The sequence below is a fragment of the Penaeus japonicus genome, unplaced genomic scaffold (assembly GCF_977035675.1).
Source record: "Penaeus japonicus unplaced genomic scaffold, GWHDUDI00000001_assembly GWHDUDI00000021, whole genome shotgun sequence".
Lineage (NCBI taxonomy): Eukaryota > Metazoa > Arthropoda > Malacostraca > Decapoda > Penaeidae > Penaeus > Penaeus japonicus.
This window is the reverse complement of record NW_028234423.1, coordinates 25,444,677-25,457,176: the sequence shown is the minus strand read 5'-3', so window position 1 is coordinate 25,457,176 and position 12,500 is coordinate 25,444,677. Positions and strand designations below refer to the sequence as shown.

Sequence of the window (12,500 nt, the reverse complement as noted above, 5' to 3'; positions counted from 1 at the left end):
AGCAATCTTACCTCCTTTGGCTTCACACCCTAAGTCTCAAGATGGCGCTAAAGGCTGTGAGTGCTCTCTTTTCCTGTCTGTTTTCTTGGATGTTTTTCATTCGAATTCAGTGGCAATTAAGTTAATCTAAAGAAGAAAATATCTAAATATATTTTTTTGTTACTTTTACAGGTAATAATCTCTGCTGTTGTAGCGCTTCTCGTAGCATGCGTTGCAGCAGGGCCACTTGCTGAGCCTGGCTATGGCCACGGTGGACACGGAGGATATGGCCATGGCGGACATGGCCATGGAGGACACGGTGGACATGGAGGATATGGCCATGGCGGACATGGCCATGGAGGACACGGTGGACATGGAGGCTATGGCCATGGCGGACATGGAGGCTATGGCCATGGCGGACATGGAGGCTATGGCCATGGCGGACATGGAGGCTATGGCCATGGCGGACATGGAGGCTATGGCCATGGCGGACATGGAGGCTATGGCCATGGCGGGCATGGTGGATATGGTATGTGAATAACAGGTATTTTGATGTAGAATAAAACTTTTGACATGTATACAGAAATCAGTATAACAAATAGTGTTACGAGATTCTAACTATGTATCCTTTTTCTTCCTTCAGGCTGGTGATGTGTTCTACCGACGTATTTTGTCTCATTTGGATCAATAAAGATATGATTCTATTTAATATCTCGTTGTTTCTTAAGCAATTCCATAAAAAAAAGATGCTCAGTGCCATTACAAAAACAACTGTAACCCTAATCTTGAAAGTTCTTAAAAAGAAGAAGAAAGAAAGAAAGAAAAAAAAATATATACACACAAATGGAACATAGGTATATAAAAAGGACTACATATATATCAGTAAATAAGTTGTGACTAAATGTGCTGGAACATAAGTATATATCACACAGTATATATGCATATTGCATTTATCTCTCATTAGTTATATGCCACTTCTGTATAGGTGTGTGTGTTTGTGTATGTTTGTGTTAGTGTATGTGAATGTGTGTGAAAGAGAGAGAAGGTGAGTGACAGAGAGAAAAAGAAAGAGAGGCAGAGAGAGAGAGAGAGAGAGAGAGAGAGAGAGAGAGAGAGAGAGAGAGAGAGAGAGAGAGAGAGAGAGAGAGAGAGAGAGAGAGAGAGAGAAAGAGAGAGAGAGAGAGAGAGAGAGAGATAAAGAGAAAGAAAAAAGAGAGAAGCAGAGAGAAAGAGATAGCGGGAAGAAGGAGGGGGAATGAGAAAAGGAGAGAAGCAGAGATATATAGATAGAGAGAGGCAGAGAGAGAGAAAGGAGAGAGAGAGAGAGAAAGACAGAGAGAGCGAGAGGGGGGGGGGGGAGAGAAAGAATGATAAAAAGGAAGACAGAGAAAGAGAGAGAGGCAAAGAGAGAAGCAGAGAGAGGTAGAGAGAGAGAGAGGAGATGAGATAGTGGAGACTGGAAAGAGAGAGTGGAGGGGTGGGGGGTGGGGGGCAGATAGAGAGTGAGAGAAAGAAAGATAGATAGAGAGGCAGTGAGAGGCAGAGAATGAGAGAGATAGGGAGAGAAGAGTGAAAAAATATATATAGAGAAAGAGATATATATAGAGAAAGAGATATGTATAGAGAAAGAGAGGCAGAGAGAAAGAAAGAAAGAGTGAGGCAGAGAGGGTGAGAGAGAGAGGGGGGGGGGGGGAACAGAGGGAGAAAGAGAAAGGAAGAGAGAGGCAGAGAGAGCAGTGAGAGGCAAAGATAGAGAAAGCGAGGAGCACAGAGAGACAAATAGGAAGAGAGAAATAGAGAGAGACAGAGAGAGTGGAAGAGAGGGGGGGAGTGAGAATGAGAGATAGGAAGAGAGAGGCTGAGAGAGAGAGTGTAAGGCACTGGTACTGATATTATGTGACCCCAAGACATTGATCATGTATGTCTACTTAATTCATTGCAATATCGATGGCAATCTGTTTTGACCTGACGCTTCCTGTCTCCAGTGTTCGTTTCCGCCTCGGAACACTAGTTTCTCTAGGCAGCTGTGTTTGTTAACGGAAGGCCCGAGGCGTAGAAAGTGACTGAAGATTGGTACTTAAGGACATGTAAGGATCACAGGACAGGCAGAGAGAGACTGAGAGGTCAGACAGACAACAGCGAACAGCTCTGACCTCCGGCCTTCGGCCCCTGGCCTTGGCCAGAGTCTGGTGTATTAACAGTCCACAATAAAGACCATGGCACGTGAACGTCTTATCCACCGGATCACAACCAGGGCATCGAGTGGTTATAACAACTGCTCTCAGTGGTGGCTTACAACTGTGGCCAGCAAGCTGGTTATAACTAGTGCCAGCTGGTGGCTTACAACTGATGGCACTGGTGGTTAACAGAGAGAAGAAAGAGGAAAGAGAGAGGAAGAAAGAGAGAGCGGCAGAGAGAAATAGAGAGAGAAAGAGGCAAAGAGGGGCAGAGAGGCAGAAAGAGAGAAAGAGGGAGAGATAGAAAGAAAGAGAGAAAGGGAGAGAAAGAGAATGAGAGAAAGAAAAAGAGAGAGAGGCAGAGAGAGAAAGAGAGAGAGAGGCAGAGAGAGAAAGAGCTACTTGTTTACCAGTAAATTTGGAGTCCTTCAGCGAGAGCTTCGAGTGTCTCTTGCAAGGTGACACTTAGACCGCCATTATCTCGCTGCCATATAAAGGGAAGCCGAACTCGAGGTCCTCACATTAGCAATCTTACCTCCTTTAGTATCACACCCGAGTCTCAAGATGGCGCTTAAGGCTGTGAGTGCTCTGTTCTCCCTCTCTCTTAAAGGATTTTCACTCGAATACAATGGTAGTTAAGCTCACCTAAATATATTTTTGTCATCTTTACAGGTATTTATCGCTGCTGTTGTGGCTCTTCTAGTGGCATATGTTGCAGCAGGGCCTCTTGCTGAGCCTGGATATGGCCACGGTGGACACGGAGGGTATGGCCATGGCCACGGCGGACATGGTGGATATGGCCATGGTGGACACGGAAGACATGGTGGATATGGACATGGAGGACACGGTGGACATGGAGGATATGGCCACGGCGGACATGGAGGCTATGGCCATGGCGGACATGGAGGCTATGGCCATGGCGGACATGGAGGCTATGGCCATGGCGGACATGGAGGATATGGCCATGGCGGACATGGAGGATATGGCCATGGCTGGCACGGTGGCTATGGTATGTGAATAACAGATATTTTAATGTGGAATAAAACTTTTGACATATACAGAAATCAGTATAACAACATATTGTGGTACGAGATTCTAAATATGCATCCCATTTTTTTCCTACAGGCTGGTGATGTGTTCTACCGACGTATTGTATCTCATTTGGATCAATAAAAATATAACTATTTTATATCTCGTTTCTTAAGCAATTCCCTGGAAAATGCCATTAAAAAGCAACAGGAACTATAACCAAAATTTTGCAGGTTCTTTAGAAAAAATGTATATTGCGTATCGATGTTCATTGTAAATTCCCAACATGAGTAAACTGACAGAAATCGAATTCTTGTAAATAAGTTATTCTTGAACCAATACTCTGATATTCAGCGGTCATTGAATAACGAAAATTCAATACACTAGCATGAGTTTACAATATATCTATATTTAGAGGTGAAGCTTAGTTTTTGCAATACTTTGATATCCAACAGTCCTTAAATAACGAAAATTCAGTAAAATTGTAACATGAATCTTCAGTATATTCATACTTGGACATCTATTAGATAGGGGATGTAAGAGGAGGTTCTAAGTTTTAGTTCTTTGCATTTCAGAGTTTGCAAATTCAGTAAATGATCCATTTTTTGTGTAGAAATGATTGGAACTCACACACATAGCTAATGATTTAATTTATTGGATTTAATCATATTCTGGATGGCGCTTAGACTCTCACACCGACACTTTTAGGTCTCTGTTGGCAGAGGATTAATATATATTCATATATGTATAGATAGACATACAAGTTAACAGATGGAATATAGGTATATAAAAAGAACTACGACTACATATATCGATACATAAGTTGTGACTGAATGTGCTTGAACATAAGTATATCTCATACAGTATATATGCATATTACATCTATCATTTAGTATATGTCACTTCTGAATAGGAAAGTGTTTTTGTGTATGTTTGTGTTAGTGTGTGTGAGAGAGATAGAAAGAGAAAGAGAGGCAGAGAGAGACAGAGAAAGAAACAGAGAGAGAAAGAGATAGAGAGACAAAGAGAGTGAGAGAGAGGTGGTGGGGGGGGGGAGGGAGAAAAAAAAAGACAAATAGAGAGATAAAGAGAGGCGGATATAGATAGATAGAGAGAGGCAGAGAGAGAGAAAAAGATATAGAGGCAGAAAGAGAGAGAGAGAGGTGAGATGGGGGGGGGGGGGGCAGAGAAAGAATGAGAGAGAGGAGAGAGAGAAAAAAAAAAGCAGCGAGATGGTGGGGGTGGGGGTGGGGTGGGGGGGCAGAGAGAGAGGGGAGGGGAGGGGATGGGGTAGAGAGAGAGGAGGGGGAGGGATAGAGAGAAAGAGTGAGAAAAAAGAAAGAAGGTAGAGAGAGAGGCAGAGAGAGAGAGAGAGAGATATAGAGAGAGGAGAGATAGAGGAGAATGAGAAATGGAGGAAGAGAGAAAGAGAGAGTGAAAGAAAGGAAAGAGAAAGAGATAAAGAGGCAGAGGGAGAAGCAAAGAGAGACACACAGAGAAAGAGGAGAGAGAGGAAAGAGAGAGAGAAAGAGAGAGAGGCAGAGAGAGAGGCAGAGAGAAAGAGAAGTAGAGAGAGAAGCAGAGAGAGGGAAAAGAGGAAAGAGAGAAAGAGAGAAAGGGATAGAGTGAAAGGCAGAGAGAGAAAGAGAGAGAGAGAGAGGCAGAGAGAGAAAGTGAGGCAGAGGAAGAGAGATAGAGGCAGATAAATAGAGAGGAGAAAGAAAGAGACAAAAGAGAAAGAAAGAAAAAAAGAGAGAGAAGCAGAAAGAAAGAGTGAGTGACAGAGAGAAAAAGAAAGAGAGAGAGGCAGAGAGAAAGAGTGAGTGAGAGAAAGAGAAAAAGAAAGAGAGAGATAGAGACATGAGAAATTAGGAAATTTAGAGTCCTTCAGCGGGAGCTTCGAGTGTCTCCGGCAAGGCGACACGAAGACCGCCATTGTCTCTCAGCCATATAAAGGGAAGCCGAACTCGGGGTCCTCACACTGGCAATCTTACCTCCTTTGGTATCACACCCGAGTCTCAAGATGGCGCTTAAGGCTGTGAGTGCTCTCTTTTCCTGTCTCTGTTTTCTTAAATGTTTTTCACTCGAATTCAGTGGCAGTTAAGCTAATGAAAATATATTTTTGTCGTTATTTTTACAGGTAATTATCGCTACTATTGTAGCTCTTCTAGTAGCAAGCGTTGCAGCAGGGCCACTTGCTGAGCCTGGATATGGCCACGGTGGACACGGAGGGTATGGCCATGGCCACGGCGGACATGGTGGATATGGCCATGGTGGACACGGAGGGCATGGTGGATATGGACATGGAGGACACGGTGGACATGGTGGATATGGCCATGGCGGGCACGGTGGATATGGTATGTGAATAACAGGTATTTTAATGTGGAATTAAACTTTTTGGCATATATAGAAATCAACATAACATCACAGATAGTGTTATGAGAATCTGAATATGCATTCCTTTTTTTCCTACAGGCTGGTGATGTGTTCTACCGACGGATTTTGTCTCATTTGGATAAATAAAGATATAATTCTATTTCATATCTCGTTTCTTAAGCAATTCCATGCTACTGTAACCAAAACAAAATTCCCAACATGAGTAAACTGAAGAAATCGAATCCTGATAAATAAGCTATTCTTGAACCAATACTCTGATATTCAACAGTCCTTGAATAAGGAAAATTCAATAACACTGTAGCATGAGTTTCCAATATATCTATACTTAGAGGTGAAACTCAGAGTTTTAGTTTTTGCAATTCTCTGATATCCAACAGTCTTTAAATAACGAAAATTCAGTAAAACTGTAACATGAATCTTCAGTATATTCATACTTGGACATCTATTAGATAGGGGACTGAGGGGAGGTTCTGAGTTTTAGTTCTATGTATTTCAGAGTTTGCAAATTCAGTAAAAGCAATATCATCTTTCTATGAACCATTTTTTGTGTAGTGATGATTTGAACTCACACGTAGCTAATGATTTAATTTATTGGGAGAAAGGAAGAGAAAGAGGAAAGAGAGAGAAACAGAGAAAGAGAGGAGAGAATGAGAGAGAGAGGAAGAGAGAAAGAACGACAGAGAGAGAGAGGCAGAGAGAGAAGCAGAGAGAGAGAAAGAGAGAGAGAGGCAGAGAGAAAAGCAGAAAGAGAGAGAAAGAGAGAGAGAGGCAGAGAGAGAAGCAGAGAGAAAGAGAGAGAGGGAGACAGAGAGCGAGAGGGAGGCAGAGAGAGAAAGAAATGGACATAGAGACAGATAGAGATAGAGAGAGGAGAAAGAGAAAAAGAGAGGGGAAAGAGATAGATGGGAGAGAAGAAGAAAGAGAGAGAGGCAGAGAGAGAACAAGAGTGAGTGAGAGAAAGAGAGAAATAAAGAATGAAAGAGATGAGAAATTAGAAAGTCTTTCTGTGGTACTCGTATACACTTCTAGAAGTAACATAAACAAGAGGAGGTTCAGTTACTACCATGTTTGGAGTCCTTCAGCGAGAGCTTCAGGCCGCCATTGTTTCGCTGCCATATAAAAAGAAGCCTAACTCGAGATTCTCACACTGGCAATCTTACCTTCTTTGGTATCACACCCGAGTCTCAAGATGGCGCTTAAGGCTGTGAGTGCTCTCTTTTCCTGTCTCTGCTTTCTTAAGATATTTTCACTCGATTTCAGTGGCAGTTAAGCTAATTAAAATATAATTTTGTCGTTATCTTTACAGGTAATTATCGCTGCTGTTGTAGGTCTTCTCGTAACATGCGTTGCAGCAGGGCCACTTGCTGAGCCTGGATATGGCCACGGTAGACACGGAGGATATGGCCATGGTGGGCACGGGGGTCATGGCCACGGTGGACACGGAGGATATGGCCATGGCGGACATGGTGGATATGGGCATGGAGGACACGGCGGACATGGAGGCTATGGCCATGGCGGGCACGGTGGATATGGTATGTGAATAATAGGTATTTTGATGTGGAATAAAACCTTTGACATGTATACAGAAATCAGTATAACAAATTGTGTTACGAGATTCTAACTATACATCTCTTTTTTCCTACAGGCTGGTGATGTGTTCTACCGACGGATTTTGTCTCATTTGGATCAATAAAGATATAATTGTATCTCATATCTCGTTGTTTCTTAAGCAATTCCATAAAAAAAAGCTCAGTGTCATTAAAAAAACAACAACAACTGTAACCCAAATCTTGAAGGTTCGTTAGAAAAAAGAAAGAAAGAAAAAAATATACATACATATTGCGTATCAATCTTCGTTGTTAGGAGAGCGATTTTAACAAAATTCTCAACAAATTGATAGAAAAAATCTAATCCTGGTAAATAAGTCCTTAGATAACGAAAATTCAGTGACACTGTAACATGGACTAAGGGAAATCTCTGAATTTTAGTTCTTTTGGAATTCATAGTTAAATAGATATATAGATTCAGTAAATTGTCTATGATTTGCCTTTTGATTAGTTTTTTTTTTCTGTAGTGATGATTTGAGCTCACATGCATAGCTAATGATTTTATTCATTATATTTAATTATATTCTGGAAAGCGCATAGCCTGTGTTCTCCCCCACTCCATTTCCTTCACTCACCCTCTCTCCCTCCCTCCCTCTCTCCTTCCTTTCTTCTTTCTCTTTCTATATCTTTGACAGTCACAATATATATGTTTCTTAGAAAAAAATCAACAAAAAACTAAAGGATTTTATTTACTTTCTCTGATTCTGTCAATATTGAAACTATAAAAAATAAGCCTAATAGGAGTTTCATGATTATCGACGCAAGAGAAATAAAAGAAACTTCTAGTAACCAGCATACCTAGTTACTTATGACTATTTTACATCACTAAAATCATCATTTAACTTACTGAAGCGATCATCACGAAACACTGTACTTGTTTTGGGCCGTAGTCCCCCTACATGCACCATTCTCTTCGTTACTAGATGGTGTCGCCTGCCACTGTATACGCATCTTCATCCATTACAGTGCCCTGCCAATTCAATGAAGGGTATGAATAATCTATACGTAGATATAAACAGCGAAAATTTTCTTGCTGTGTAGATTTCTAGCAAGCATCTCTTTCTTCTGTTCTTTTTTTTTGTGTGTTTTTATGCAAGATCTTCGAAAAAGGGGTCATATGCATGTTGATAATTGTGCTATCAATTTTTTTTGTCTCAAGAACAGGGTTTACAGGAGGTAGGCTGAGAAGAACTGGCGAAAAACCTGCAGCTCGGGAAGAAACAAACCTCCATCATTGCCTTCTTCAAAAAAACAAGCAACATAAGCTGACTGGAAGGCTGAAAGAAGCTATGCTTATGTCGAATGTCATTATCAACACAAATCTCTCCACGTCTCGTTAGTTAGTCTATTTGTCTTGTTGCAAATAAACAATCTCATTCATGTTTGACCTGGCTGGCGTTTCAATAAGTCTACCTAGATAAATGGCATTCCTTCATCACTTTATTCTTGATGTGCGAGTGTGAGATGATAGCCTCATGAAATTAAAGAAATATAACTGTTCTTCAGTGACTTACCGAATCTAATAGGAGGGAGTTCATAGGGAAGCTCACCACCCACTCACTCCTGAGCCCCTCATGAGCCCCAGTCAGTTTATATCTCTCATGTCTTCCTGCTTCCTTCTCCCTTTCAGTCAAGATAATGATTATCTCATCGTCACGCGATCTTCTTTGATATAATGTATGATATAAAGTAATCCGGTAATATCGGAATGTATTAAAAGAATATCGGAATGTATTCAAAGAATATCGGAATGTATACAAGAAAATCTACTCTAAGCTTATCCACATACCGATATATATATTTCCACAATCACGAAATCCATTCAAGAATGTCCGTCATCGCAATATAGGTATCCATTACCTCCATTTCCACGTCCCTTGAGGTATGTACATTTGTGTCAGGTGTTGTTAACGAAGGTGCTATGGTTCAGCTGGTTCATTCAAAACGTTATGACATTGGGACGTATGTGTCATGTGATCTGTTTGCATTTTGGTGGATTATATCATTTAATTGTATGTTTATTGTGTGTCAAAGACGATATCAATGCAAAATGGGATCAGATGACTAACAAAAGCCAGAATAACACAACTTTAATTAAAGAATGAGAGAAGAACGTAAACAATCATCAGAATAAAATGTGACCTTGTATAGAAATTCTGACCTCTGTGTTTATGCAATGCCTCCATATCCAGTTATCTCCACTTCCTAAAAGAAATAGAGAAAGTAGAGAATAAACAATACTTAACGAAAGTCCATTACAATATATATATACATATACAATAAATAAAGCAGTAAAATAACAAAATCACAAACAAAACCTCAGTCTCTCCGACCTTTCCATTGCATAATTGAGGTCCTTCATCAAGAGATTCGAGCCACTTGCATGGTAACACGAAGACCGCCATTGTCTCGCTGCCACACAATAGGAAACTCAACTCGGAATCCTCAGTGCTTTTCTTCCCTTCTATGGTATCACAACAGGTTTCGGGATGCCACTCAAGGCTGCGAGTTCTCTCTTGGTTACTCTTTATCTTTTTCACTCAAATACAGACATTACTGGACATTAATGGATAAGAGAGCCTTTTCTTGACGGGGGGTGGGGGGGGGAGGTTCTTGATTTGCTTCCTCAGGGTTTTTAAACGGCCAAAACACACTTTTATCATGCATTTAAAATAAACCTATTTGATTGTCTCTCTCCTTATGTAAAACTTTGTTGATTGATATATTAGAATTTTAGGGGGGAGGGGGGTGGGGGGGCTTATAAATACTTCAGAGGCCTGACGATTTTTCTGCAAAATTAATAACTATAACGCTCTATATCTATATATTTTTTCACATCTCTCCAGGTATTTATCGCTGCTATTATAGCTGTACTTGTTGCGGCAGGACCACTTGCTGAACCTGGATATGGCCACGGGGGGACACGGAGGACATGGGTATGGAGGTTACGGCCTTGGTGGACATGGCCACGGAGGCCATGGTGGGTATGGTCACGGTGGGCACGGCGGACATGGTGGGTACGGTATGTATGTATGGAAAGGATCTATTGGCAATAACTACGACTGGTGAATGAGGTCTTGAGGATGTGTTCTTTTCTCTTTCCGACAGGTTGGTGATGCTGATATTCTGATAGAGATCTTTGGAACAATAAAGACATCATTTCACGCGTTCCCCATTGTTTCGTAAACTGATATATCCAAGTTAGATATTCTGTTTCGCTTGTGTAAATCCCGCTCTATTCTTAAAATTATAGAAGATATAAAGTGTTGGTGATTACTCATTTATACATGATTATATATATATGTGTACATGTACATGAAAGAATACATAAATAAATTAATCTCAGCAAAATTATGTCTGATCTCAACATATATTAAAGGATAGATAGTTATGGGAATACATAGTAAGACTTTAATATCCAAAAATGATGGGTACTTCACCCTTTCGTACTTTTTTAATCTTGAAAAGGGAACTAACCCTTTTACTTTCCAGTTCTTTTTCATAAATTCTTTAATTTTCGCTGTAGTTTTCTTCCAACATTCTCATTCAGTTTAATTTTCCTGTTTCGTTATTCTCCCAAATCTTCATTTTTTCTTACTCCTCTGCAGCCGTAACTGGAACTATTGCTAGTGTCGTTTAGCATCCTGCTTACATGCTGATGAATATGCTCTTACATGAACACGAATTAAAGACGCTTAGATATACGAAATATATACTTATATGTACAAAATTTATACAAAATTCAGTATCTTACAACCTCGAAGTTCATACACTCACTGACATGAAGGTCGGACTTATATATATATATATATATATATATCTATATATATATATATATATATATATATATATATATATATATATATATATATATGTACATACATATATTTGTGTGTGTGTGTAAATACATACATACATATATATATATATATATATATATATATATATATATATATATATATATATATATATATATATACATATATACACTGCATGAAATTTATAATGTTACGTCCACGAATTTCATACCCTTATATACACGAAATTCGTGCCCTTAAATGCACGAAATCCATAACATTACGACCATGAATTCTTAACGTTACGACCGCGAAATTCATACCTTCAGATGCACAAAAGTCATACCTTATATTGTAGGAAATTCATACCCTTAAACGCAAGAAATTCACACTCTTCCGTGACCAGCTGTTTGAAGTTCAATTTCTCAAGATAAGTACACTCTCTTTCCATATCCACTGAAAAATAGACATTAGAGTCGGGCATTGTGTATGATGACGTAATCTTCCGGCCAGGATGTGTTTACGTTGCGTTTTTCGTTTTTCCTTTCACACCGATGGCAGCCGCTTTTTTTTTTTTTTTTTTTTTTTTTTTTTTTTTTTTTTTTTTAAGCGATTTCCTGCAACGTTTACAAGTGTGCAACTGTTTAGCCTCTTTACGGTTCTATTGCTTGTGGTATCAGGAGAATAGACTCAAATGAGGGATAGGCATATGTTTGTGTGCTGAAGCGTCACAGACACACACATACAGACACATAGATACACATACTAACACAGACACACACATAGGCGTATGCACACATAAACATACGCATGTATTCATAAACACACAAGCTCACATTCACGTGTTTTATGATTAACCAAGAAGCTAATCTAATACATATCCCCACACACTAACATTTGTAAATGGAAAACGTAACCTCGTTTTTAAAGTATGACCTGTCTGTTACATGTTCTCACATCTATGACCCTGACCCTCTTCCCGTGTTCCTGGAAGTGGATGCATATATAAAATGAATATAAAATATAAAACTCATTAATACGTTCTCATCTGGTTGTAGTAAGGTCAGAAATTAGTCAGTAATATGCCAACAAAAAGACGTAAAATAAACCTTATTACAATCTCCAGAAGCCAAAATATATACGATCCTTCTCCTCGATCTTCATATTCGACTACATCCACTTTTTATGATATAATAATACATCAAGTAATATCAAGTAAATGTTAAGATCCAGGAGCGAATCTTTATCTTCTGGCCTTTCCCCTATTGCAATTAAAGTCCTTCAGCGGGAGCTTCGAGTCTCTAGCAAGGCGACACGAAGACCGCCATTGTCTCTCAGCCATATAAAGGGAAGCCGAACTCGAGGTCCTCACATTAGCAATCTTACCTCCTTTGGTATCACACCCGAGTCTCAAGATGGCGCTTAAGGCTGTGAGTGTTTGGTTTGTAACACTTTGCTTAAATGACTTCGACTCTGAATTATGGCAGGTAGTATGTTCTCACTTTTCTTTTCTC

The 12,500-nt window shown here is 39.9% G+C and overlaps 3 protein-coding genes and 1 long non-coding RNA gene across 5 annotated transcripts in view; all 4 read left to right on the top strand.

Moving 5' to 3' along the window:
• Nucleotides 1–7: 7 nt before the first annotated feature.
• LOC122247375 (uncharacterized) lies at nt 8–516 on the top strand. The gene is made up of 2 exons (XM_086549114.1): nt 8–56; nt 172–516. The coding sequence occupies exons 1-2, from the start codon at nt 42–44 to the stop codon at nt 514–516; spliced, it is 360 nt and encodes a 119-aa protein (XP_086405240.1). The 5' UTR covers nt 8–41.
• Nucleotides 517–2,692: 2,176 nt separating this feature from the next.
• Nucleotides 2,693–3,915, top strand: LOC122247376 (uncharacterized). Its single transcript, XM_086549112.1, has 3 exons — nt 2,693–2,735; nt 2,829–3,165; nt 3,872–3,915. The coding sequence occupies exons 1-3, from the start codon at nt 2,721–2,723 to the stop codon at nt 3,913–3,915; spliced, it is 396 nt and encodes a 131-aa protein (XP_086405238.1). The 5' UTR covers nt 2,693–2,720.
• Nucleotides 3,916–5,152: 1,237 nt separating this feature from the next.
• Nucleotides 5,153–5,668, top strand: LOC122247357 (uncharacterized). Its single transcript, XR_015192048.1, has 3 exons — nt 5,153–5,223; nt 5,326–5,542; nt 5,661–5,668. It is a non-coding gene; the product is annotated as an uncharacterized LOC122247357 (long non-coding RNA).
• Nucleotides 5,669–6,738: 1,070 nt separating this feature from the next.
• Nucleotides 6,739–12,500, top strand: part of LOC122247377 (uncharacterized) — a 6,172-nt gene continuing 410 nt past the window's right edge. Inside the window, exon 1 of one of the 2 annotated variants that reach the window (XM_086548556.1) lies at nt 6,739–6,786. In XM_086548556.1, coding sequence (XP_086404682.1) covers nt 6,772–6,786 — 15 coding nt within the window. In that variant the 5' untranslated portion in view covers nt 6,739–6,771. Of the gene's footprint in view, nt 6,787–12,371; nt 12,417–12,500 lie in introns of those variants that run through there. The other variant, XM_043006615.2, reaches the window with a different exon arrangement.